General features: G+C 46.4%; 1 protein-coding gene and 1 pseudogene across 2 annotated transcripts in view; both read right to left on the reverse strand.

Annotated features, from left to right (window-relative positions):
* Window positions 1–27,355, reverse strand: part of LOC311244103 — a 265,083-nt pseudogene that overhangs the window by 110,297 nt on the left and 127,431 nt on the right. The gene's annotated exons all lie outside the window — the stretch shown is intronic.
* Window positions 1–27,355, reverse strand: part of LOC311243514 (ubiquitin-like modifier-activating enzyme 1) — a gene marked incomplete at both ends in the record, with an annotated part of 65,861 nt that overhangs the window by 4,910 nt on the left and 33,596 nt on the right. Inside the window, 8 exons of the mRNA XM_084332759.1 lie at window positions 1,056–1,157; window positions 1,519–1,710; window positions 2,587–2,679; window positions 4,645–4,733; window positions 4,928–5,117; window positions 6,422–6,496; window positions 22,923–23,118; window positions 27,148–27,212. Coding sequence (XP_084188885.1) covers window positions 1,056–1,157; window positions 1,519–1,710; window positions 2,587–2,679; window positions 4,645–4,733; window positions 4,928–5,117; window positions 6,422–6,496; window positions 22,923–23,118; window positions 27,148–27,212 — 1,002 coding nt within the window. The remainder of the gene's footprint in view (window positions 1–1,055; window positions 1,158–1,518; window positions 1,711–2,586; window positions 2,680–4,644; window positions 4,734–4,927; window positions 5,118–6,421; window positions 6,497–22,922; window positions 23,119–27,147; window positions 27,213–27,355) is intronic.

Here is a 27,355-nt window from a genome sequence, read left to right on the forward strand (position 1 = left end):
TTAGCATGGCTGGATCATCATCGGAGATTTCTTTACTAGGGACGGACATTACGAGAGGGAGAGATGATCGCTGTGTGTAGTCTTATGTTGTACGGATGTCATCAGGTAATGTGTGATTTTATGCCTTTTTGTGTGCTTATTTCAAGAGTGTGTTTGACAGAGTGCTTCCTGCTGGACAACAACACCACCAGGTCCAGAGGACAGAGTGCTTCCTGCTGGACAACCCAACCACCACCAGGTCCAAAGGACAGAGTGCTCCCTGCTGGACAACAACCACCAGGTCCAGAGTGCTCCCTATTGGACAACAACACCACCAGGTCCAGAGTGCTCCCTGCTGGACAACACCACCAGGTCCAGAGTGCTCCCTGCTGGACAACACCACCAGGTCCAGAGTGCTCCCTGCTGGACAACAACCACCAGGTCCAGAGTGCTCCCTGCTGGACAACAACACCACCAGGTCCAGAGGACAGAGTGCTCCCTGCTGGACAACAACACCACCAGGTCCAGAGGACAGAGTGCTCCTTGCTGGACAACAACCACCAGGTCCAGAGGACAGAGTGCTTCCTGCTGGACAACACCACCACCAGGTCCAGAGTGCTTCCTGCCGGACAACAACACCACCACCACCAGGTCCAGAGTGCTTCCTGCTGGACAACACCACCACCAGGTCCAGAGGACAGAGTGCTTCCTGCTGGACAACAACCACCAGGTCCAGAGTGCTTCCTGCTGGACAACAACCACCAGGTCCAGAGTGCTTCCTGCTGGACAACAACCACCAGGTCCAGAGTGCTTCCTGCTGGACAACAACCACCAGGTCCAGAGTGCTTCCTGCTGGACAACAACACCACCACCACCAGGTCCAGAGTGCTCCCTGCTGGACAACAACACCACCACCACCAGGTCCAGAGTGCTCCCTGCTGGACAACAACCACCAGGTCCAGAGTGCTTCCTGCTGGACAACAACACTACCACCACCAGGTCCAGAGTGCTCCCTGATGGACAACAAGGGCATTGACCGGGGCTGGAAGCGGAGCAACAGAGGAGATGTGCAGTACCTTGAAATAGTCGAGGAACTGTCGGAGTGTCATCTCGTTCCCGTTGGACTGCAGACCCTTGACCTCGAAGCGATCCCACAACGTCCAGTCAATCTCGTAGTACTGCAGACAAAGAGAGGAAGGGTCAGAGTTCAGGGGGCCACAGTAGCACAGAAAAACATGGGCTTAATGTTGTCGCAGTCTCTGAAAAAGCGGCAAGCGATTCTGTTCCGTTAGGAGTAACAAAACGATACACAGGAAGACGCAGTTACAATAAAAACACGTATTTAGTGTTTATCTCCTCAGCACACACCGATCTCATCAGCGTGAGAAGCGAGTTGAACTCATTTGCACCCAGGAAGACACAGCATCAACCTGGTGCATCAGTATTAGCATGGCTGGATCATCATCGGAGATTTCTTTACCAGGGACAGACATTACGCAGTCGGGTACCCAACATGTCGTTCTCTCTCCAGACACGTACCTTGTGGCTGAGAGCGGCGATGGGCTCGGAGAACACGAAGAAAGGCAGCGCCAGGTTCATGAAGCCGTTCTTGAAGGTCTCCAGCTTCTTGTGTCCCTGGACGATCTTGATGAGCTCCAGACACACCAGGCCCACTACCGAGGCCGTGGTGGTGGCGATGGCGGGAATGATCTTACCAGCAATCAGTTTGCTCTGGGTACAGGGGAAAAGAGAGCGGGAGGGGGGGGAGAGAGAAAGAAGGGAGAGGAAGAGGGAGGGGAGAGGGAGAAAGAGTGAGGAGAGGGAGTGAGAGAAAGAGAGAGAGAGATTAGCCTGATGGAACAGACTGGATTCCTGCATGTTTCAAGTAAAATGCAAGACATTTTAAAAATAGTTTGGAATATAATTGAATACCCATTTCACAGCCATACTGGCAAAAAGAGATTAAGGAAAATGACTATGAAAGAAGCAATTCCATAAGAATAGTTTGAATACAACTGCTTACTTTGCAACCCAGACATTTCCCCCAAACAGTTAAAAAGCGATACAGGGAAGTTATGGCAACTAATACATTATGAATACCCATCAAAATGTTGGGCGGGAGCTAGAAGACGATGGACATATTTCTGGTGTGCCGCCCGACGTCAGGAGGTAGAGCAGCTGCATGGCAGTGGTCTGAATGCCGCCCGACATCAGGAGGTAAAGCAGCTGCATGGCAGTGGTCTGAATGCCGCCCGACATCAGGAGGTAAAGCAGCTGCATGGCAGTGGTCTGAATGCCGCCCGACGTCAGGAGGTAAAGCAGCTGCATGGCAGTGGTCTGAATGCCGCCCGACGTCAGGAGGTAAAGCAGCTGCATGGCAGTGGTCTGAATGCCGCCCGACGTCAGGAGGTAGAGCAGCTGCATGGCAGTGGTCTGAATGCCGCCCGACGTCAGGAGGTAGAGCAGCTGCATGGCAGTGGTCTGAATGCCGCCCGACGTCAGGAGGTAGAGCAGCTGCATGGCAGTGGTCTAAAGACCAACATCTTCTCCTGTGCATCTTTCACAGCACGTCGAGGCTCCTAGCTGCCGTCTAGACTGGCGTCTCACCTTGTGTCTGTCTGCAGGGGGAATGTCGTAGTTCTCTGCTCTCAGGTTGGATGATGCCACAATGAAGTCCATGTGGAAGTTGCTGTCATCATCCTGGAACACAAAATATACTCATTGTTAAGGGAGGGGAGGGGGCACAATTTATATAGTGCTATTTTATTTATCTTTAATAACATTATGGAGCAGAACAAGACCGATGTCTCCATGGGCGTTTTCAGACAAATTTACAAAATGGTATGTATGGTCTTTATTGCCATTCTGTTTTTTAGTAGTGTTGATGATCAATAAGGCTGATGAAGAGTATATCACTGTTAGCCCCACAGCTAGTGGCTGTTTGTGCCGTGTGGTGAAATGAGTTAATTATTAGTCACATGGTTGTGGGCATAGTGTTTACTTGGCTCCAATGTCAGAAGATGCAACTATATATCAGAGCTGCACATGGCGTTTGTTTTGGAAGAGAGTGTCATTTTCACGATGCTCTGCCTGGAGTCTGTACTGTGGACATTTCAGTCAGTTTCACGAGTGTTGCTACCAATGATGAGTAAATCACAATTGCCATGCAGGCGCAACTGTGTTTTTGTAGTTAGCTAACATTATGAACTGTCAAGCACTGTTGTGTGATTATCGCTGTGTGTAGTCCATGTTGTACGAATGTCATCGGGGAAAGTTAGATATGTGTATTGTGTTGAGAAAGTGTACACGAGAAGGGTTAAAGGTCGGTGGGCTATAGTAGCAGAGAAAAACATGGGCTTAATGTTGTCGCCGTCTCTCAAACAGCGAAGCGATTCTGTTCCTTTAGGAGTAACAAAACGATACAGGAACACGGCGTTAAAATAAAAACAGGTATTTAGGGTTTATCTCCTCAGCACACACTGATCACATCAGCGTGAGAAGTCAAGTTGAACTCATTTGCACCCAGGAAGACACAGCATCAACCTGGTGCATCAGTATTAGCATGGCTGGATCATCATCGGAGATTTATTTACCAGGGACGGACATTACGAGTGTGTGAAATAGGCAGATTGTGGCACAACAAACCACTTGGAAAAGTTAAGTAAAAAAACAAACTTAAAATAAAAACACAGCTATCAGTTTTCATTCCAGTTAACACATTGAGTGCCACGGATACGTTTTGTCGTTAGTTCATGCCGACCGTTGAGTGCCCCCGACGCTATATAGCATGTGTTTGGCGTTTAAAAATTTTTTATTGGCGATTTGAATTCATATTTCATCAATCGAGCCTCGGGTTAGTGCTACAGAGTCTCTCTGAGCTCAATTGGGAAGATACCGCCCCCTATCATCTCTCCCTGTGTAACTGCACCCCATTACTTTACACTGATGTAAGGTAATGTACACATATATAAGTACACATATACTATCGATAATCTAGCGTTTCTTTGAAAACGATTCATATATAGGCCGAAAAATGACAACGTTTTTGTGTATGCTAGAATATTCCAGTAAATGCCTTTTATCACGGAATCTTTATATTTTCCTGAAAAACGAGGGCTTTTCAAAATGCTATAAAACGAAAATGAACCGATTAAAAAAACAATCCGTTTGGACAATGTTGACTGCAAACAAGTCATTGATAAGCGACGGCCAGATTAGACACATAGCCATAATTTAAGACAGAGATTATGCGTTCACAACGCTATCATTGCAGTGGGTGCTGGCATTTAACCATGTTTCCCATGTTAATGGCTGGCACTCAAACTGTTAATGACGGCGGACAGCCAGCTATCAAAATAACTGGTATGAACATCCCTAGTTCCGTCACAGTGGCCTAGGAGTCTATAGAGCAGCTCCAGGACTTATCTCTTGAAGACATCACCTGAAATCTCATCTCAGTCTACAGCTTAAAGGAGAGACTTGTTCATATTCCCAAATCGAAACAGAGCTGTACAGCGTTCTATAAATAACACATGTGAATTCTATTCTAGGGTCGACTTTTCCCTTTAACACAATGCGAGAGAACACAGAGTGGGTCACCGGGTGTTAAAAAGACTGGAGAGGAGGATGGAGGCAGAGAAGACGGATGTAGAGGAGATGGTTTACCTTCTCAAAGTCCACAGGGTTTAGTTTAAACTGGGAAAAATTCTCTGGGGCTGGCAACAGGGTCTTCAGTTCCTCCAGCCTGGAGTCGTCTACAAGCACATTACATGTTAACCGTCAGACATGATCTTATGCATCGACAAAGACCTGGCTAAATCACTGCATTATTTACGTCCAGACAGTCAGTCAAAGACGACGGCACGTCGCCCACATATAACCAATGCAAATATTATACCTTTCCTTTTCAAAAGTGCAGCTGGACGGTGTGCGCCCGTCGGTATCTTACCTACGGAGATGTTGGAACTCTGCAGATCCTGGTCGTTGACGTGGATCTCAACTCCCGAGCGGGGCGTGAAGGGGGCTACGGCGACGTCCTGCATCATCTGGATGACGGCGGCGCGGTCCCTGTTGCAGGGCAGGCCGTACGTCTGGGCGAACAGGTTGGCTCCCGCCATGACGTAGTCCATGTGCAGCTCCTATGGAAGAACGCGGGGGGAAGAAGACAAGGGTCGTGAACCTTGAGTGCAGCAATAGAGGGGCTTTGCCAGACGACTTGCACTGGTGTGGGATTCAGACGACCAGACCAACGTATATCACGCCATGTATACTGCACCTGTGTATACTGTATACTTACTCATAGTATAGAGACCCTCATCTGCACCTTGATTACACTGCCTACTTGGTCATATGGGTATATTCAGAGTTAATTATATAGTTTACACTGCCTATTTTCTACTGTACTATAATTTGATTGCCTGTATTATGTTTATTTTATATTTTATTTAGGATTTCATTGTGTTTTTTGTTTTGTTCTTTATTGTGATGTTTCTTCTTGACTTGTTTAAAGAAGACGTGTCGGGCCCATGGGGACATTAACGTGTGTTGTCGGGCCTTACAAATAAATTTGAAATCTTGATTAGAGTAACAAAACGATACACAGGAACACAAACGCACCGTTACAATAAAAACACATTTAGTGTTTATCTCCTCAGCACACACTGATCTCATCAGCGTGAGAAGCGAGTTGAACTCATTTGCATCCAGGAAGACACACAGCATCAACCTGGTGCATCAGTATTAGCATGGCTGGATCATCATCGGAGATTTCTTTACCAGGGACGGACATTACGAGAGGGAGAGATGATCGCTGTGTGTAGTTAGTCTATGTTGTACGGATGTCATCAGGTAACGTTAGATAGATGTGTATTGTGTTAGAGTAGAGATAATTACAATGTGAAATAAGCAGATTGTGGCACAGAAAACTACTTTAAAATTGTTAAATAAAAAGTGATTAAGCACAGCAGTAAAAAAGACAAATAAAATACATACAATTTGCATCAAGTAGATTTCTTTTTCTTGTATCGATTACTCAGAATCTGGATATTTATCCTTAGAATATTTGTTGGGTCATACTGATAAAATTGTGGTCCAGATATCAATGATGCTAAGAGTGTGAAAATGCCCTACAGGTTCCTACAAGAATGTACTTTTGGCGACACAGCTGCATTCAAACAGACTGAAGTCTGGCATACAGCTGGTGTACACAACGGAAAGATGAGCAAAGAATAGAACAATAGTCTTTATCGTCATTATACAAGTACGAGATTAAGAACTCAACCTTTAAAATGCTACAAAGTAAAACACACAAGTGTTTTACACAAGTTAAGGTGCTACACAATAAGTCGCACTGTAAACAATTATCAAAATACACAAAATTACACTGTAACACAGCTTGACAAAGTAGCAGTCAGCCAGGATATTAATATGATAAGAGACTCACGTTGCTAGTGCTGAAATCTAGGGCGTGAGGACACCTCTTCGGACTGGACCAGAAAAGGGCGCCAGAGGTGGTGAGCTGAAAGAGATAAAAAACAAAACGTTAACATTATGAATGAATGAATGAATGAATGAATGAATGAAAACTTTATTAACAGATTGCAGAATGGGTACAGTGCAGTACAGCTCAATACATACAATTGTTAAGGGGATGCAGACCAGAGAAAGACTTTCGACTTGTTTACATCAGGGTCCCCCATTTTCAATTCATAATGACATACGCAACATACAGATATCAGGGATGTGATTGCGCCTTAACACATTGACCGCCGGGGGTTGTGCTGTGCCCATCTCATACCCCTCTCTGCCACAGTTAACACATTCCCCGCCAAACACGTTGTACGACGGGTTTGCTGATCATGCGAATTCCGCCAATCCACGGCGTACGACGTTATTGAGATCATATTTCATTTTTTTGCCATGGTATTCATAATTCCGCCACCCAGCCTCGGCTGATACAGTGGGACTCGGCACAACCGTGCACCGCTTCAATACCGCCGTCTGGTGGATGATCGGGCGAGTTACAACTGGAAATGGATCTCTGGTGATCTCCGTGCATCTGGGAATTCCGTCCGGCAGTCACATATTGTTGCGGGACTCTAGACACACATCCGTGTATATGGATCGCTGCCATAACTCAATAATCGATATGATTTGGGCGTTTATTGCGCCATACAAACCGGAAATGGATCTAGTCGATCGACGTCAAATAAGTGGGATCTTTTTCCTCCAGTCTCATTGGCGAACGGTAAGAGGACAGTAACATTACTTTCAGCTTGATTGTTTATTATTATTAATGCAAACCGCTCTGATCAATATATCACCCATCAAAGCATTTACTGACGATCACGGAATTATAAACGACCCCCCTCCCTTTTAATCCGCGCATGATGAGTCATAACGTTTAGGATCGTATTCAGTTGGATTTTTTAATATAGCGTGCATCGCGAAAAAACTGCAATCGATAATCTATATTATGCGTTTAGGCCTATAACTAGCGTTCTAGGAATTACTGCAGAAAACGATAAAAACACTTATATTCTAGATGGTATTTTCGTATGAATATATGAATGAAAACGTATAACGTTCCTACATCCTGAACGATAGATAATCGATGTTGAATGGGCCATAGTAATGTCAATTTAGCAATACAATTTAAAAAGTTATAGCCCTGCAAAGAAGGTGAACATCTCCATAGGCTTAGACTGGTGGCAGTGATCATACATTGATGGCTATAAGCGTGGCAGTTGTGGGATATCGTGGATATCCTGAAGAATGTACTCAGTCAACCGAGATCAAGATAATAAGGTTTATTATCCAGACAGATAGAAATATACACATAGTATTTAGAGAGAGAATGGCTGAGGGGCTCTCCCCAGGTGGTCAGCTGAATCACCCAGGTAAAGAGACCTGGATTGTTCTCGGGAGGAGCCTTATATAGTTAAAAGGGGGGGGATGTGGTCTCATTTGATAGGTCAAATGGGTGGGGGGGGGGGGGACACACACACAGGATAGGGGAGAAAGGGGTGGGGAATGTCTTTACATGAGGGAGTTGGGGAATCATTATATTATTCCACACAGTTCTACATCATACTAGCTTCCACTCAGCGTCATCTGCACTAACCTCACTTTGTGCATTGCACTGAATAAAAATCCACAATGTACCCCTACATACCAACATTCATCTGGCCACACCCCCATCCGCTACCTTCATAAGCAGGTGTGTGGCCACACACTCGCCTCCTTCTTCACTTTCACCACAAGGAAGTGCCTGTTATATACATCACTTGACGAGGTTGTTAAGCTGAAGAAAGTTGAGAGGAAAACGGAAGACAAGGAGATACATTGACATTATATCTTTATTTTCTCTCACTATTTGAGAAAATACGGCGATATTGTCTTCGTCACTGGAGTGTCTGGAAGATGATGATCATTCTGACCTCCACCGGCTTTTTCGTATTAGGGGCTCGCGCCGCTGATATACTTCCCACCTGCAGTCCTCCTTGCTGCGGCTGGATAGGTATTGAACCTCCGGTCATACAGCTGGACTGTGGGAGGCACCGGCTGTTGTGAGAAACCGGTTGCTTCCGAGCTGGGTGAGTACTGTTTTGCTTGCGAGCACTAGTTGTCTGTTAACGCTATGGGGGTTAGCTGACAATTTTACGAAGGCCGGCCCCAGATTGGGGTCCTCTGCTCGGCTTCTTAAGCGGCGGACGGAGGATCTTGGTCTGACGCCCATGATAGTCAACCTAGTGGGCCGCGACAGAGACCTGGTTGAACCCGGGATTCTCTGGCCAAGCGGATGCTTCTCTGTCCCGTGCAGGCCCCATCTTTCACATGAATGTGGAAGTACACCCTAAAGCACGAGGAAAAGTGGGAATGGATCTTCGTTATCGGAAGTTCCATGCTCAAGTCGGCTGCAGCCCATACGGGAATTGTGCCGACTCCGCTGCATGTCTGGTAAATCACTGTTGAAAACTGTGACATTTCTCTTTTTTTTATCCACTTTTTCTCCCATTTTCTATATTTTTCTCCCATCCCAATTTCGTATCATCCAATTCAACCCTCCCCTGTCACGAACGCGGTTTCTTGCCTCCCACAAGCCGGCTGCAATGTGGACTAAGTCATACATAGCACAAGTCCCCTCCGGTACTTGAGGTAACAGCAGTCGCATCTTTTCACCTGCGCAGCTCGATCTCTCAGTGGCGAGGAGTAACGCGTGGGAGGCTCACGCTGCCCCCGACACTTCCTGATTCTACTGCGCAGGCGCACCAACCGACCTGTAGGAGTCGCTGTCCACAACGCCCGATCCCCACCCATCAGTTTCCCACCCCCTAATACGGCCAATGTGTATTAGTATGAACGACCAGCTAAACTGAAAGCAATGTGGAGCGCTGGGCTCGAACAGGCGAGCCCAGCGTCTCCGCATTCGTGGTGAGCGCCTTGCCCACTACGCCACGTAGCCGCCCCTGTGTGACATTTCTTTTTCTCTTCCCTCTTAGGATGGGGAGGGACTCAGGCGGCGGCCTGTCTGAAGTGTGGCTTATTATGTCGTTGTGTACAGTTCAGGTGATAGCTGCTTAGCTGGCATGCTAGTTTGTGGCCTACTGTTGTTAGCCAGTCAGCTGTGGCGCTAGCTCGTTGTGTTCACTAGGCTAGTAAACGTTAGCTTGTTGCTATCAGTCGGGCGGCTGTTAGCTTAATGCTACACTGTTGAACGTTACTGTGACTATAACATGCCTTAAACACTGACTACAACGTCATCTTTGACAGAGGATGTTAGTCGACCCTACACCCGGGTGCCATGCCAGCGAGGACTGGAGAACGGCGGCTGGGTGGCGTAGCGGACATTAGAGAGTTTCCTGGTCCCACGCCCTGAAAAATTGGGCATGTGCACCGCGGAAATTCCCCCGCCGTAGAGTACGTCACTGAGCGCGTTTCTATTGGTAAGACTTCCGTGAGTTGTTCAGGTTCCATGTTATGGATCTGTTTCAGGGAGTTGTCAGAGCTCCTCTTCAAGAAACTCCTCCTCAGGGAGAAGTGCCTTCTGTGAGTTCGGACTCTCCTTCCCAGTGAGGGAGCCTCCTCAGTTTCAGAGCCTCCTCCTCAGATTGTCAAGGTGAGTAGAACTTCAAAAAGGAGTTCTGCTCTATTGTATGTGTATTCGATTCAATTCGATTATTGAGTGTGTATTGGTTCAGTGCCTCCTCCTCGGAGAGCCCTAACCCAAGTGTTACATAGCTCAATGTTGCAATATTTCTTTTCAATCTATACAGCTTGCGTGGGAAGTCTCTCTGGGGATTCCCGTCTCCTCCCTGTGGCGAGGGTGGCGGGATGTAAAAATGAAAACAATTTTACCCTCAGCCGCGTCACGTGGGATTCATGTCAGTCTGTGTTTCTTTCTTTTTTAATAAAAAGAGGAAAGAACATGAAGCACGACGGCTCCTTGTCGTTCTCCCAGGCGACTTGGAGGAACAATGTCTGGTGTCTTGTTAGACTATCCATTGATGTGTTTGGGCTCGACGCGTACATAGTGCTGGCTCGGGGTGTTTCTGATAAGAATCACGCATGAGGCTGGTATGCCTTGGTTGCTCATTATTAAAACAGCGTTTTTATAGGGCAACTGGGATGGAGTTTCTCTTCCGAGCGCCTGCTACTAGGTCTCGACGAATTCTCGTTCATATCTGGGGGATGTTAACGGAATAGATCAAAACATAGGTAGAGGGGTCTCACGCCCTTGGGGTGGGCCACTGAGCGTGGTACGAATGGGACCGTCTGGGTGGTGCCCTCTTTTCATGTTTTAGATAGACATGCGTACCTACCCCCTCTCTTGGAGTGGGGATGTCGGCGTGATTAGGGCACGGGACTGGTCTGGTCACGTTGGTCCAGGTCGGTTAACCCGTTGGCCGCCGGGGACGCAGATCTGCTGTTCTGGTACCCTGAGGGACTTGTGCTTTTTTCGGGGGGGAAAATGCCGGTCGGCCCGGGTGTCACAGGGTTGGGCGTTATGGAGACCCTTTGTTGGGTACATGTTGTACCCTGTGCTCCTTTTTCCTTTCGCCCCTCTCTTACGCATGGCGAAGAGGGGGCTGTTGGGGTGGTCTTATGGACCTCGTCTGGCATCCCTGTGTGCTTCCCGGGCCATCGGGCCCGGTCCGAAGTTGTGTTTCGTCGACCCGTAGGCCTGGAATAACCCCTTTTTGAAAACTGAAACACTTGTACTGCGGTATAGCCAGTGTATACCCGCAGGTGTGTTTTGGAGTTTTTTCTTGAGGGGTTATAGGAACAACCACCGCATGTGGTACCAAGAGGGTGGTTGATTCCCTGGTGTGTTGGAGCAGAGTCAACTCCCGGGTTACCCGGTTGAGTGTGCCCCTGCACGTTCATGACGTCTGCCAATCGTGTCAGCCTTCTCTGCCTCGGCCCCTCTGGGTCGGGGTTATTTGGTGGAGACTTTGTCATGGTGCGCAACAATGCCAGCATACGCCCCTTCCGCCGGGGGTGCTGTTTTCAGTTGACCCCTTTGGCGCCTGTCTCGTCCGCATTGCTCCAGGCTCGGGTCAAATGCCTGCTGCCTGGATTGAGGGATCGATCTCTTCTGGGGTCGTCTCCCCGGTGCGCTGCCTGCTCCCGCTGTAGTGTAGCCTCTTGAGTGCTTCGAGTTACAGCCATGCTGACTCCCTGAGTGTGCCAGGGTCAGTGTGCCAGGCGACGTGCTAGTGGGGGGAAGGGCCCGCTCTTGGAGGGGCCCTGTCCAAATACGCTGGCGATGTGGGGGGCGGTGTCACTAGTGACCGCCTGGTGAGGTCTTGATGCTGTGGCGTCGTTGACCTCTCCGGGCCCCCTTTTTCCGGGGGATCCAGTCCCTTCAGTGGGTCTGGGTCTTCCTTCGCGCTCCGCTGCTACGGCCTTGCCACAGGGTTGAGTTTGCTCTCGACCACGTGATTTTGGGGGCGGTAACGAGGTTTGTTCCTTCCGTTCGTTCCCTGGTGGCATGCGGGTTGTGCGTGTGCGTAGTCAAGCCACGGTCTGCTCACCCTGTGCGTTGAGTTGCTCGAGTTTCTCTTCGCACGGTCGGATCAGTCTCCCTCCCGTCCTCCAATAGGGGGGGTATCCTCCATTAGGGAGGGTCGGGGGGGGCTCGGTCCTCCCCGGTTCTGATGGTTGTGGGGGGCCTCAGTGGGGTTCATTTGTCGAGCTTCAAGCTCCCGCTCAGCTCCCGTAGTGCAGATGACGCTGAGCGGAAGCTAGTATGATATAGAACGTAAGGTTATGAATATAACCGTAGTTCTATGAATACTAGTGACGCTCAGCGTCTGGACGCCACTGCGGCCTTTGATCTTGCCTTGTGGTGAAAGATTGGGAAGGAGGCGAGTGTGTGGCCACACACCTGCTTATGAAGGTAGCGGATGGGGGTGTGGCCAGACGAATGTTGGTATGTAGGGGTACATTGTGGATTTTTATTCAGTGCAATGCACAAAGTGAAGTTAGTGCAGATGACGCTGAGCGTCACTAGTATTCATAGAACTACGGTTATATTCATAACCTTACGTTAATGTGTTAAAAGCCTATGGAGATGTTTACCTTCTTTGCAGGGCTATAACTTTTTAAATTGTATTGCTATATTGACATTACTATGGCCCATTCAACATCGATTATCTATCGTTCAGGATGTGGGAACGTTATACTTTTTCATTCATACATTGTTGTGTTTATACCTTCGAGAATATAAGTATGTTTTTAATCTTTTCTGTTGTAATTCCAAAAACGCTAGTTATAGGCCCAAACGCATAATGATAGATTATCGATTGGCGTTTCTTTCCCATACACGCTATATTAACACTTTCAGAGCCGTTGCTTAACCTTGATTTACCCGTTGAATGCCACCATCCACTTCAATGTTATCTTAAAAACACCTAATCTATCTATGTTTTAAATTATGGCTATGTGTCTAATCTGCCCGTTGCTTAATCAATGACTCGTTTGCAGTCAACATTGTCGAAGCGGATTGTTTTTTTATCGGTTCATTTTAGTTTTATAGCATTTTGAAAAGCCCTCGTTTAAGGAAAATATAAAGATTCCACGATAAGACATTTACTGGAATATTCTAGAATACACAAAAACGTGTCATTTTTCGACCTATTTATGAATAGTTTTCAAATAAACGCTAGATTATCGATAGTATATGTGTACGTATGCACGCTATGGACGCAAGCTGAAAAATCGATTCTCTTATTTCCTCATCAGCGATCGCGCACACACAGACACATCACACATAGGGCAAACGCTGAGATTATCCCAAGACTCGTAAAATAGATTCCTTACCTCAGATCAGATGTTCTCCAAAAAGATCATTCCAATTCCTGATTGCCATTCCAAATATCGATCACGCTTATTGATTGAGTATTGGCTGCTGTGAATATATATTCCAGGCTGATTCCCGTCCCGCGATGAATTCCATGTTGATCAGACTTCTTGCCAGCACAAGGAACCAGCTGGCTCCACCTCTACATATCTACAGATCCCAGGTCAGTCTAAGTGACTGACCTGCAGTTACACAGGGATAGACGATAGGGGGCGCTTTTTTCCATTCTGAGCTCCTGTAGGAGCTGGTGTACCAACGGGAGACTCTGTTGATGAAATATGATTTCAGATTGCTAATAAAACAATAAAACGATATTTGTCGTCGTTGGCACTCAGTGGGGGGGCTAATAAAACGAGATATGTCGTCCGTGGCACTGAAAGGGTTAAAAAATTCAAATGTATATGATCGGTATACATTACGCTTCATCATGCGTGGAGGAAAGGGGGGGGGTCGTTTATAATTCCTTGATAATCAGTAACGGCTTTATGTAGTATGGGTGGATATATTGACCAGATGGTTTGCAAACAAGGAAATGCACAATCGGGTTGAAAATAACGTTAGTGTCCTCTTACCGTGCGCCAATGATACTGGAGGAGAAAGATCCCAATTATTCGTCGGCGATCGCCTAGATCCATTTCCGGTTTGTATGGCGCAATAAACGCCGAAATCATATCGATTATTAAGTTTAGAAAGCGATCCATATGTACTATAGTGTCTGTCAGGAGTCCCGTAGAGAGATGTGACTGCCGGAGGAATTTCCTCGACGCACCGATGACAACATCCGGTTTTCGCCCGACCATCCACCAGGCGGCGGTATTGAGCCGTTGCAGTCCCATCTAGGGTTTATTTAGGATTTCATGGTGTTTTTAGTTTTGTTCTTTATTGTGTCGTTTCTTCTTGACTTGTTTAAAGAAGACGTGTCGGGCCCATGGGGACATTAACGTGTGTTGTCGGGCCTTACAAATAAATTTGAAATCTTGATTAGAGTAACAAAACGATACACAGGAACACAAACGCACCATTACAATAAAAACACATTTAGTGTTTATCTCCTCAGCACACACTGATCTCATCAGCGTGAGAAGCGAGTTGAACTAATTTGCACCGAGGAAGACACACAGCATCAACCTGGTGCATCAGTATTAGCATGGCTGGATCATTATCGAAGATTTCTTTACCAGGGGGAGATTACGAGAGGGAGAGATGATCGCTGAGTGTAGTCTGTATAAATGTCCGTTCTATATACTGTGAACTTTTACATGTTTGTCTTAAATAGTTTCAAAATAGTCATTTCTGAAAATAAGTTACAAAAGTAAAAAAAAAAAAAAAAAAAAAAAAAAAAAATGGTATCGGCCAGAACAGGAATTGTGACGGATGCGTCTGTGCGCCGCACCCGCACATATTAACTTGTTCCCTCACCCTTATTGTTTGTTTAGTTATTGTTTGTACACATTTACATTCATGATGCATACACAATTTCTATTTCACATAATTACACACGACACATAGACCAGCGTACTGATATCATATACATTCTTTATTATCCGATTTACATGGTTTTACAGGTTTGAGTGCATGCATCTCGTTCATTCGTTTGTTTCTTCAGCTCTGCAGCCAGCCGTCCTCACTCTGGGCAAACAGAGCAGCTGTGACTCGTCATACGCCTGCTACCCCTTCTGGGGCATAGGCCGTCAACAAGTGATCTCCAAGCATCTCTGTCTTAGCTGTTCTCTCCAGTTGGTTCCAGGTCATCTTCATGGTCTTGGTGTCTGCCTCCAGGTCTCTGCGCCAGGTGTTTCTCGGGCGGCCCCTTTTACGCTTGCCCTGCGGGTTCCATGTTAGGGCTTGTCTGGTGATGGTACTTGCAGGCTTTCGCAGGGTGTGGCCTATCCAGCGCCATCTGCGTTTCTTAATTTCTTCTTCTGCGGGCAGCTGGTTTGTTCTCTGCCAGAGTTCGCAGTTGCTGATGGTGTCTGGCCATCGGATGTGGATGATCTTCCGCATGCAGCTGTTAATGAAGACCTGCACTTTCCTGATGGTTGCAGCTGTAGTTCTCCACGTCTCTGCTCCGTATAGTAGGACTGCCTTGACGTTGGTGTTAAAGAATCTGACTTTGGTGTTGGAAGTCAGTTCTTTTGAGCTCCAGATGTTCCGTAATTGCACGAATGCTGTACGTGCTTTCCTTATTCGTGCTCTAATGTCAGCATCTGTGCCACCCTACTTGTCAATAACACTGCCAAGGTAGGTAAAGGCTTCAACTTATTCCAAAGCCTCGCCATCCAGCATGATTGCGTTGGTGTTGTTTGCTGCATTGGTCTTGAGGATCTTAGTCTTGCCTTTGTGGATGTTGAGTCCCACTTGCGCGGAAGTGGATGCCACGTTGTTTGTCTTCTCCTGCATCTGTTGTTGGGTGTGCGACAGTAGTGCCAAATCGTCAGCATAGTCCAAGTCGTCCAGTTGCGTCCAAGGTGTCCCCTGAATCCCGTACCTTCTCTGTGCTGTGGAGGTCTTCATTATCCAGTCAATGGCCAGCAGGAAGAGGAAGGGCGAGAGCAAGCAACCTTGTCTGACCCCGGTCCTCATTTGGAATGCCTCAGTGAGCTGCCCTCCGTGGACCACCTTGCATGTCAGTCCCTCATAGGAGTTCCTGATGATGGAAACAATCTTGGTCGGCACCCCGTAATGTCGGAGAAGCTTCCAGAGGGTCTCTCTGTCTAGGCTGTCAAAGGCTTTCTCATAGTCCACAAAGTTTATGTACAGGGGCGAGTTCCACTCTATCGACTGCTCCACGATGATGCACAGCACTGCAATTTGGTCTGTGCAGGATCGGTCCTTGCGGAAACCAGCTTGCTCATCGCGGAGTTGTGCATCGATGAGGTCCTTCATCCTGTTCAAGATGACTGTTAAAAACTTTCCCTGGGACTGATAGCAGTGTGATCCCTCTGTAATTTGCGCAATTGCTAAGATCGCCTTTCTTTGGGATCTTGATGAGATAGCCCTCTTTCCAATCTCCTGGCACGTCTTCTTCCTCCCACATCTTCATGAAGAGTGGGTGGAGCATCTTCACCGTGGTTTCTATATCTGACTTCAGTGCCTCCGCAGGGATGTTGTCTGGTCCTGCAGCCTTTCCGTTCCTCAGCTGCTTGATAGCCTTCCTAATTTCTTCCCTGGTTGGTGCGTTGCAGGCTATGGGTAGGTCTGTGTCAGCCTGTGCGATGTCTGGTGGGTTCTGTGGTGCTGGCCGGTTTTGAAGTTCTTCAAAATACTCCATCCATCTGTTCTTCTGTTGCTCCTCTCCTGTTGTTATCGGTCTTCCCTCTTTGTCCTTCACAGGTCGTTCTGGTTTGCTGTACTTTCCTGCCAGCTTCTTGGTGATGTTGTACAGTTCTCATATTCCCCTCTCTTGCCGCTTGCTCTGCCTCTGTTGCCAGGTCATCCATATACCTTCGCTTGTCTGCTCTGATGCTCTTCTTTACTAGCTTGTTTCCTTCTGCATACCTTTCTTGTGCCTTGGCCTTCTCTGCTCTTGTCCGGCTGTTGTTCACTGCCGCCTTCTTCTCCCTCCTCTCTGGATCTTTCGCAGACTGTCCCCTGAGATCCACTCCTTGTGCTGGTGCTTCTTGGGGCCAAGAACTTCCTGGCAGGTAGACGTTACTGCCTCTTTTATCTCCTTCCAACTGTTCTCCAGGGTGCACTTGTCCTCTTCCAACAGCTCCTGTAAAACTTGGAACTTGTTGCCGAGTGTTACTCTTAACTCTTCCAGCTTACTGGCGTCTCTCAAGGAAGCTGTGTTGTACCTGTGTCGTGTTGTATGTGCCGACATCCAGTTCTTTCTCAGCTTCAGCTTCAGGCTGGCTACGACAAGGTGGTGGTCTGAAGCCACATCTGCTCCTCTCTTTACTCTTATATCCTGCATGGACCTCCTGAATTTCTTGCTGATACAGACGTGGTCAATCTGGTTCTTGGTTATGTGGTCTGGCGATACCCAAGTGGCCTTGTGGATGTTCTTATGGGGAAAACCACTGACCAAGTTGTTCATAGCGCACAGGTCCGCCAGCCTCTCCCCATTTTCATTCATGGCCCCCAATCCGTGTCTTCCCATTATATCTTCGTACCCCCTGTTGTCACTTCCGATCTTGGCATTAAGGTCTCCCATCAGGATTGTGACGTCCCTCTCTGGGTGCTTTTCTATAATGGACTGCAGTCTGTTGTAGAACTGGTCTTTGTCTGCTTCCTCGCTGTCATTGGTAGGAGCGTAGCACTAGGGCTGGGCGATATGACCAAAAACGTTATCGCGATAAAATTATAAAATAATTTTCATATAATTCGATATCGATAATCATCGTCGATATAATGTCTGTCAAGTTTAATTAACTTCTTATGCTGCTGCGAATATCTCGAGTCGAGTTGATGTCGTCATCAGTCCGCGCACGTTAGCAGTTAGCCGACAAGCGGAATATCTCATGACAATGTAATAAATATGACACTAAAATACTCTTCCGCCACAATATATTGAAACGACGTCCACTGTATACCCCACACTACTATAAACGTGGCCTTAATTCACGCCACACACATACTCTGCACGTAAATATATAAAACATCGCCGTGCAAGCTAGTTATCCTAGCCAGCCTGTTGTTTCTAAGCGAATGTCTCGAGTCGAGTTGATGTCGTCATCAGTCCGCGCACGTTAGCAGTTAGCCGACAAGCGGAATATCTCATGACAATGTAATAAATATGACACTAAAATACTCTCTTCCGCCACAATATATTGAAACGACGTCCACTGTATACCCCACACTACTATAAACGTGGCCTCAGAATTCACGCCACACATACTCGCCACGTAAATATATAAAACATCGCCGTGCAAGCTAGTTATCCTAGCCAGCCTGTTGCTTCTAAGCGGTGTATTCCATGACAATGTGCTAAATATGACACTAAAATACTCTCTTCCGCCACAATATATTGAAACGACGTCCACTGTATACCCCACACTACTATAAACGTGGCCTCAGAATTCACGCCACACACATACTCGGCACGTAAATATATAAAACATCGCCGTGCAAGCTAATTAGCCTAGCAAGCCTTGTTGTTGAGTGAGTCCTACCTCTGGGTCTCCTTCCGGGTCTCCTTCGCTCTCGGCCATCTCCTTCACCGATTGGTTGTCAGTGCGTGTGCTCATATCCAAGCTTGGAAAATCTATATATCGAAACTTTGCGACCACGTTTCATGTTTATTTCGAGGAAATAATTTATCGCGATAGTTATCGTTATCGTTTTATCGCCCAGCCCTACGTAGCACTGTATGATGTTCATATTGATCCTCTTCTTCTTGGTTTGAAAGGATGCAGTGATGATCCTTGGACCATGGGCTTCCCATCCTATGAGCGCTGTCTGTGCTGTTTTAGATAGCATCAGTGCTACTCCTTGGGTGTGGGAGGCATTGTCCTCGTCGTGTCCGGAGTACAGCAGTAACTCTCCTGAGGCCAGTCGTTTCTGTCCGGACTGTGTCCATCTTGTCTCACTTATTCCGAGCAGCGTGAGATTATAGTTCCTCATCGCTGCTGCTACTTGAAATGTCTTACCGTCTCATACATGGTTCTCACGTTCCACGTACCGATATGGGCAGCCCTGGACGAAAGAAGGGTGATCGGCCGTGTGGCTTCCAGAGACTTCTGGCTTTCACCACATGGTGTCATAGACATTCTTATCGAAGACCCTTCTCTTCCCTGGGCCAAGGTGTTGATGTCTTGTTTATCTCTTGTTGGCGTTTCTGTAACAATATAGTGTTTTACGGGGTGGGGATGTTAGCCCCTCGCCCAACCCCCTGGAGGGCTTTTGGAGTTGGCTTGTTAGTCCTCTTCCCACGCCTATTGTCTTCCAGGTGATGGATTGCAGCCTCATACCACGTGAGGCCAGACAGGCTGAGGGTTGTGTACAAGCTGTCTCGGCACGTCAAGCCCAACCAACTCCTGCTACTGTGTATTAAAAGCTGCACTAGGCGAGCTAACCCTACCAGCAACCCTACCAGCTGCGACTGATTGGTCCTAAATGGCCGGATGGGGTTAGGTGGTGGACCGAACCAAGTCGTGGGAGATGTCAGGGGGGGTTCCTTGTATTGTGATTTAGTTTATTATATGTATTTTCCTTATTACTTAAGATTATTGGTTGTTTAGTTCGGTAGATGTTATATGTTGTATGTTTGTTTATTTGATTAATGTGCATTTTTAAGATAGTAGAGTAAAATATGAATTAATCAATTAGCCTGCCTATGTTTATGTCTGGCCAGGACCTATATATAGTTTGAGTTCTCTTTTGTGTGTTGTCTTCTGTTCCGTTCAGGTCTGTCTTTACTCCTGCCTTTTATTATTTGGAACATGTTATGTTTGTAAATTATGTATTTTGTATGGGTAAATAAGACCCTTATTGTTTTGGCTGTATTTTCATGGGTAAATAAAACCCTTATTTTTGCCTACACCACTGTGTCCTCCTCGTCTGGCTGCTTGGTCCCTTACAGGAATATTAATATCGGTTAGCGGCCACAATTTTCACATCGGTGCATCACTACATACAGGTATACAGTAGTTACATTTGTGACATACAAGATATGCAAATATACAGTAGTTATCCTAACAGAAAATATATACATACGAGGGGGAGGAAACTGTACACTAGGAGGGGGTGGGTGGGTGGGTTTGTACATTTACGGGGGCCATACAGATATATATCATGACATTTATGACAATACATGACATACAGGTATACTGTACTGTTACATTTGTGACATACAAGATATGCAAATATACAGTACTGTTCAACAGAGATCCTAATGGATAATATATACATAAGAGGGGGAGGAAACTGTACATTAGGAGTGGGTGGGTGGCTGTTTATTTTTTTTTGACATTTACGGAGGCCAGTTTCGAATTGTAGCCTCCCGTAGGTGCTCTTTGAGAGCGGTTTCGAAGATGGGTAGGGATTCACATTTTTTTTTACGGCTGTGGGTAGGGCGTTCCACATTGATGTTGTGACAACCCCATCCCTCTCCTACAGGTTGACTAAGGGATATACCTGGGTATCTCAATGAACCTGTCTTGTCATTCACAGCCTGGCAATCAGACACCTATTCAGGTGTGTCAGGAGGAGGAGGCACACCTGTGTAAAAGGACTGGCTTCTCCATTTTGGCTGTCTCTCTCCTCCAAGCTAGTCATGACATTTTGTTTTGTTTTGTTTGTTTTCTCATGTTATCCCTTACACACACCACACACCGACTCATCCATGCACTCACTACATTACTGATATTACTGATCCACTCATTCGTTAATTCCTTTGTTGTAAATAGTTTTATAGATTAATTAAATTACTTTTCTTTAAAATCCTCAAGTACTTGTGTGGTCTCCCTTGTTTTGTCTGTACCCTGAGCATGGTTCATGACAATGTGGCATAATTGCTAAACATGTTTTAGACCCTTGTTTGTGCCGAATCTGGGTTGAACATGATTTGTGGAACTCCCTCTGGTACTCCCTTCTGTCATCTTTCTCTCCCATTACAGAAGCCGAGACCCTGACACTGGTAACGTCGAACCGTCCGACTACATGCCAGCTGGACCGGCTACCTTCCCCACTCCTCCAGACCATAGCACCAGACATCCTCCCATTCCTAACTGCAACCATCAACTCCTCACTCAACTCGGGGGTGGTCCCCACCTCCCTAAAACAAGCCAGAGTCACGCCCCTCATAAAAAAAACATCCCTGAACCCTACCGTCATAGGCAACTACCGTCCTGTCTCTCTTCTCTCCTTCCTTTCTAAAACACTTGAACGTGCTGTATCCAACCAACTTACTGCTTATCTCTTACAGAATGACCTCCTAGACCCTAATCAGTCAGGCTTCAGGACTGGTCACTCCACAGAGACAGCCCTCATTGCGGTCACAGAGGCACTTCACTTAGCAAAAGCGAAAGGCCTCTCCTCTGTCCTGATTCTCCTAGATCTATCTGCAGCTTTCGACACAGTCAACCACCAGATCCTCCTCGCGGCCCTCGCAGGAATGGGAGTGGCTGGCTCTGCGCTGACATGGTTGTCATCATACCTCAATGACCGCTCCTACCAAGTGTCATGGAGAGGGACCCTGTCGGCCACCCGCCCCCTGCGGACGGGTGTCCCCCAGGGCTCGGTTTTAGGACCCCTTCTCTTCTCCCTCTACACTAAATCACTGGGTAACATTATCACGTCTCATGGCTTCTCCTACCACTGTTATGCCGACGATACTCAACTCTTCCTCTCCTTCCCTCCCTCAGATATCCACGTCTCTGAGCGGATCTCGGCCTGTCTGTCCGACATCTCCGCCTGGATGACGACCAACCACCTCAAACTGAACCTAAGCAAAACAGAATTGCTCCACCTGCCGGCCAAATCCTCCCCCCTGACCGACCTTTCCATCACAGTCGAGAATGCAGCTGTGACCGCGTCCCCGACCGCCAAGAACCTTGGTGTTGTCCTCGACGACCAGTTGAACTTCTCTGCTCACATCGCAGCGACAACCAGAACCTGCCGATTCCTCCTGAGCAACGTCAGAAGGATACGCCCCTTCCTGACAAAAGAAGCCACCCAACTCCTCGTCCAATCAACAGTCATCTCCCGCCTCGACTACTGCAACGCACTGCTCGCTGGCCTCCCGGCCACTGCCACTAAGCCTCTTCAACTCATTCAGAACGCAGCGGCCCGCCTGATCTCAAACCTACCGAAGTCGGCCCATGTCACCCCACTTCTTAGGGACCTGCACTGGCTCCCCATTGCTGCACGAATCCGCTTCAAGGCCCTCGACCTAGCATACCGTGCGGCAAAGGGAACTGCTCCCGCCTACCTCCGGTCAATGGTCTCTAACTACACACCCTCAAGACCCCTACGCTCTGCATCTTCTGGCCGCCTCAGACCTACTCCTATCCAAGCTCTGGGAGGGTCATCAAAGAGAAGTCGCCTATTCTCAGTCCTTGCCCCACAATGGTGGAATGAACTACCCACCCCAGTTAGGACAGCCGAAACACGTCCAATCTTTCGCCGTCGACTAAAGACGCACTTCTTCAACCATTATCTGAATTAAAAAAAAAAAAAAAAAAAGAAAAAAAAAATCTAACCCTAACTAACTATACTGTCATGCACTTGTCCTAATAAACTAACCTACACTGTAGCACTCAACACTTTGATGAACATTGTTACTCAGCTGATAGAGTTGTGCTCTTCCTGATGGCTTGTCGTACAGAACTTGTAAGTCGCTTTGGATAAAAGCGTCAGCTAAATGACTAAATGTAAATGTAAATGTAAATGTATTGTGGTCGTGGTATTCACTGACCTTTTGGAAAGTATTTTGACATGTACCTGGGTGGTGTAGTGTATCTTGTAGACCAGGTCCATTGCAAGTTGCTGTACTCTGTCGTCTACTCTAAGCCATCCTAGGTTGTCAAAACCATTAACCATGAAGACAACAGAATGAACAAGCCAGCAAGTATTGCAAGTGGAAGCAGACGTCCCATCAACACATAGTATTGCGTGTGTGTGTGTGTCTGCAGTGTACCTCTTCTGGGGGTAAGGTGTGCAGTAGCTGGCGGATGTTGTTACTGTATTGGCACTGCCAGTGGTTGCGTGACCAGGCCACACAGTCTGTGAAGTTGCGAGGGCAGTCTGTCAACAGGCTCTTGTAGACGGCCTCCAGCACCTCCAGGGGCTGCGCTCCGGGCAGCTTCAGGGTGCGCTCCTGGAACATAGGGTCTCTGAAAACAAACATCACAAACACTTCATTAGGATCTCTGAAGGAAACCAGGAACAATTTAAACACCGGGAACACTTAGGATCTCTAATAGAAACTACAATGACAACTTGCAAATGGTCCATGGAGAGTGAGTTTTTCCTTACCTTCGCTTGGGGTATGTCTGGGAGTGTTGCATTTATTTATTTTACATTTTATTTAGGATTTCATGGTTTTTTTTTTTTGTTCTTTATTGTGATGTTTCTTCTCGACTTGTTTAAAGAAGACGTGTCGGGCCCATGGGGACATTAACGTGTGTTGTCGGGCCTTACAAATAAATTTGAAATCTTGATTAGAGTAACAAAACGATACACAGGAACACAAACGCACCATTACAATAAAAACACATTTAGTGTTTATCTCCTCAGCACACACTGATCTCATCAGCGTGAGAAGCGAGTTAAACTCATTTGCACCCAGGAAGACACAAAGCATCAACGTGGTGCATCAGTATTAGCATGGCTGGATCATCATCGGAGATTTCTTTACCAGGGACGGACATTACGAGAGGGAGAGATGATCGCTGTGTGTAGTCTGTATAAATGTCCGTTCTATATACCGTGAACTTTCATGAATTTGATCTTGCTCCGAGAGACTGACCCTTCTGAGAGATTGAGATTAAACATTATTCTATTTGTATGCTGGTGTAGGTATGTTGATATTTATTTTGTTTAAATAAATGACCTATAGCCTACTAGTTATGTCTCCCGTTGTATTGGTTTGCCCTCTTGTGGACATAATGCGCAACAATAGATATTCGAATGGTTTGAACTAGGGATGTCCGATATTATCGGCCTACCGATATTATCGGCCGATATGGACATTAAAATGTGATATTGGAAAATATCGGTATCGGTTTAAAAAAAATAAGTTTTTTTTTTAACCTTTATTTACCCAGGCAAGCGAGTAAGTTCTGATTTTATTTATTGTCAAAAGTATGCATAATGTTGTGTTAATTCCACAAGAGATATGTAAGGGATAATGTATAGCGACGAGGTCATTGTCGCAAAATAATTGACCGGCACAGAGTTTAGAATACCGAGGCGCCTCGCCAAGGTGTTCTAAACGTAGTGAAGGTCAATTATTTTGCGACAATGACCGAGTATAGGCTATACATTATCCCGCTTATTACATGGCTAACTTACTAACAATATACCTAATTCATTTTACACCATCGACAAGACGAGATCAAATGCAGACGCAGTTGTTCTGTGGCTCTGTCAGCCCAAATAAAGTTATTATTATCGCCGGCAGCCGGCAGGTGTGTCTGATTGCACTGATGCAGTGTGTGTCGGTGGGCTTGATTGCTCCAGCTGCGAACAGCGGTCATTATTGCTCGGTTGCACTGATGCAGTGTGCGTCAGTGGGCTTGATTGCTCCAGCTGCGAACAGCGGTCATTATTGCTCTGTTGCCCCTGGCAGCGGTCCGTTATCGAGTAATAACGGACCGCTGCTGAGCGCTATTGACCAATCACAATCAAGCATTTCGTCGAATGTTAAAACATCCATGTAATAAGTAATGTTAATTACCTGAAATTATTCCGTTTTTGGGGAGGGAGGGGGGGGGGGGAACCCTGCATATATCGGTATCGGAAATTAAGAGTTGGACAATATCGGTATATCTGTAAAAAAGCCAATATCGAGCATCCCTAGTTTGAACCTAAGAAGACATATTCTAATGTCATTTTTGGCCAGTTTTGACAGCCCTAGAGTACACGCAGCACTGCTGTGGTGAATTATTATTAACTAGTAGTACACGCAGCACTGCTGTGGTGAATTATTATGAACTAGTACAAAGAGCACTGCTGTGGTGAATTATTATTAACTAGTACACAGCTGTAGTACACACAGCAATGTTGTGGTGAATTATTATTAGCTAGTAGTACACACAGCACTGCTGTGGTGAATTATTATTAGCTAGTAGTACACACAGCACTGTTGTGGTGAATTATTATTAGCTACTGTAGTAGTACACACAGCACTGCTGTGGTGAATTATTATTAGCTAGTAGTACACACAGCACTGCTGTGGTGAATTATTATTAGCTAGTAGTACACACAGCACTGCTGTGGTGAATTATTATTAGCTAGTAGTACACACAGCACTGCTGTGGTGAATTATTATCAGCTAGTAGTACACACAGCACTGCTGTGAATTATTATTAGCTAGTGTGGTAGTTTCTCAACAAAACTGTAAAATTATACTGTACATCATGGAACCAGAATGGAAAGGTAAAATTGCAACATTACACATAACTAATTCAAAGCCACTCCCCTCCATTGCTCTAGAACTGTCCGTATTTTTATCCCCTGGAGAGGAGGTGAGATAAGCAGTTGAGTGAGTTAGCATCTAACAGTGGTTACAATGCCTACTGAAATTCCTATCCTAGGTGGCTGTTTACAAGCCTTAAGATCAAAGAGCCTTCCTGGAAGATTTAGAGATAATGTTGATTAGAGCCAGACATTTGGTCTACAAGCACAACAAGCTCAGAGGAAGCCTTTTGTGGAGGGGTAGGGAAAAACACCAGGTGTTTTGGATTCTTAATAGGACTAGTTGTTAAAGATCCCTAAACACCCCTTCGGGTTGAAACTGCTGGGGAACGCCTACTAAGGAATTCCGTTCTGTCGTCACTCCCGGGTGGCTAGCCTATTGACAGACAGAGCTACTAGTCCTCCAATAAGGGAGCTCGGTAATGCTCAGAAGGACCCGCCCTCCTGACGTAATGTTGGGGGCGGAGATCTAGACTTGAACATGACGCTCTCTGGAGAGAGAGCGTCACAACCCCACGAACAACTGAGCGAGCAACACCCATTTTACATACTCCCTCGACTGAAGGCGGACCGTCCGACCGGCGATACACGGAGACGACCATTCCAACCACCATCGAAGGAAAAGAAACTGAGACGAGAGATGCTTATAGATACAAGCTTTTTAGATATTGAACGTTTAGACTGAATTATACTGACCTTCGGCATAGCGATTGCTTCCGGTATAATTCATTGCACTATTCTTCAAATCGTTGATTTGTAAATGCTTTGAATCCCATTAAAAACCGGATTCTTTCAGATCAAATCTGCTCTGACCTCTTTTTCTTCAACCGCCGTTTCTCTGTTGCCGTCGTGTAGAAACCATTACCTGGTTTACTGCATTTTGTAGATATAGTACTTCAGGGGCTTTGTAAGGTTAACACAACGCAGAGATAGGGAATAAGCTAGGAAGTTTACTACACTAGTAGTACAGGGAGCACTGCTGTGGTGAATTATTATTAGCTAGTAGTACACACAGCACTGCTGTGATGAATTGTGGTGAATTATGTAGCTAGTAGTACACACAGCACTGCTGTGGTGAATTAGGACACAGGACGCCACATACACACCCCACCCCCTGGGCTTGAGGCAATGCTGAGACAACGCTGGCAAAACCAGACATCTCATGCAACATCCACACGCCACTTCACCGTCTGGTGATGTATGGGTCACTTCACCAGGGAAGTTAACAAGCGTCTGGTGACGTCTATGGGTCATTGATTGCAAACGATTTGGTAAAATAGTCACTTTTAGATAAGGACCGATCCACTTTTTATGCAATTAAATATTAATATTACATAATAACAAGACATCACAATACATAATTAAAATATTAAAAGGGCTACAATTGTGAAATGGTTCACCAGATATGGATTCAAACACCCTCAAATGAATGCTGAAAGTCTGCACTTTAACCTCATAAGTCATTGTTCCATTTAAAATCCAACATGCTGGAGTACAGAGACGGAACAACAAATCTGCCACCATCCAAAACCATCACAGAAACTTCGAGAGTCATTGTTTGGCATCAGCCTCCAGCCGGCTTTCCTCTTACCTTTTGAAAACGACCTTTTAGAACAAAGTCAGGTTCAAAATAGGCTACATTAGAGTAATTATCTTTGCTGTAAGGGTTTCATTTAGGGCGTAGATAAGGAAACGGCAGCAGTAACAAAGAGCTGTCGACTTACGTGAGGTACTGCATGGCGTTCTCTGATGGCTGTTTGAAAAGTCCCTCAAACTCATCTCGGGCCCACTAGTCAGAGAAGGAGACATGGAGAACTCATCAATTATACATGCATTACATTAGGGGGGTGTGCACGTCCTCACAGTCTATGCGGGGTGGGGGGGGGGTGGGGGGTGGAATGTTCTTCTCTTCACCGTGCACTCACTGGGCCT

The sequence above is a fragment of the Notolepis coatsorum genome (genome assembly GCF_963971535.1).
Source record: "Notolepis coatsorum genome assembly, chromosome: 17".
In the NCBI taxonomy this organism is placed as follows: Eukaryota; Metazoa; Chordata; class Actinopteri; order Aulopiformes; family Paralepididae; genus Notolepis; species Notolepis coatsorum.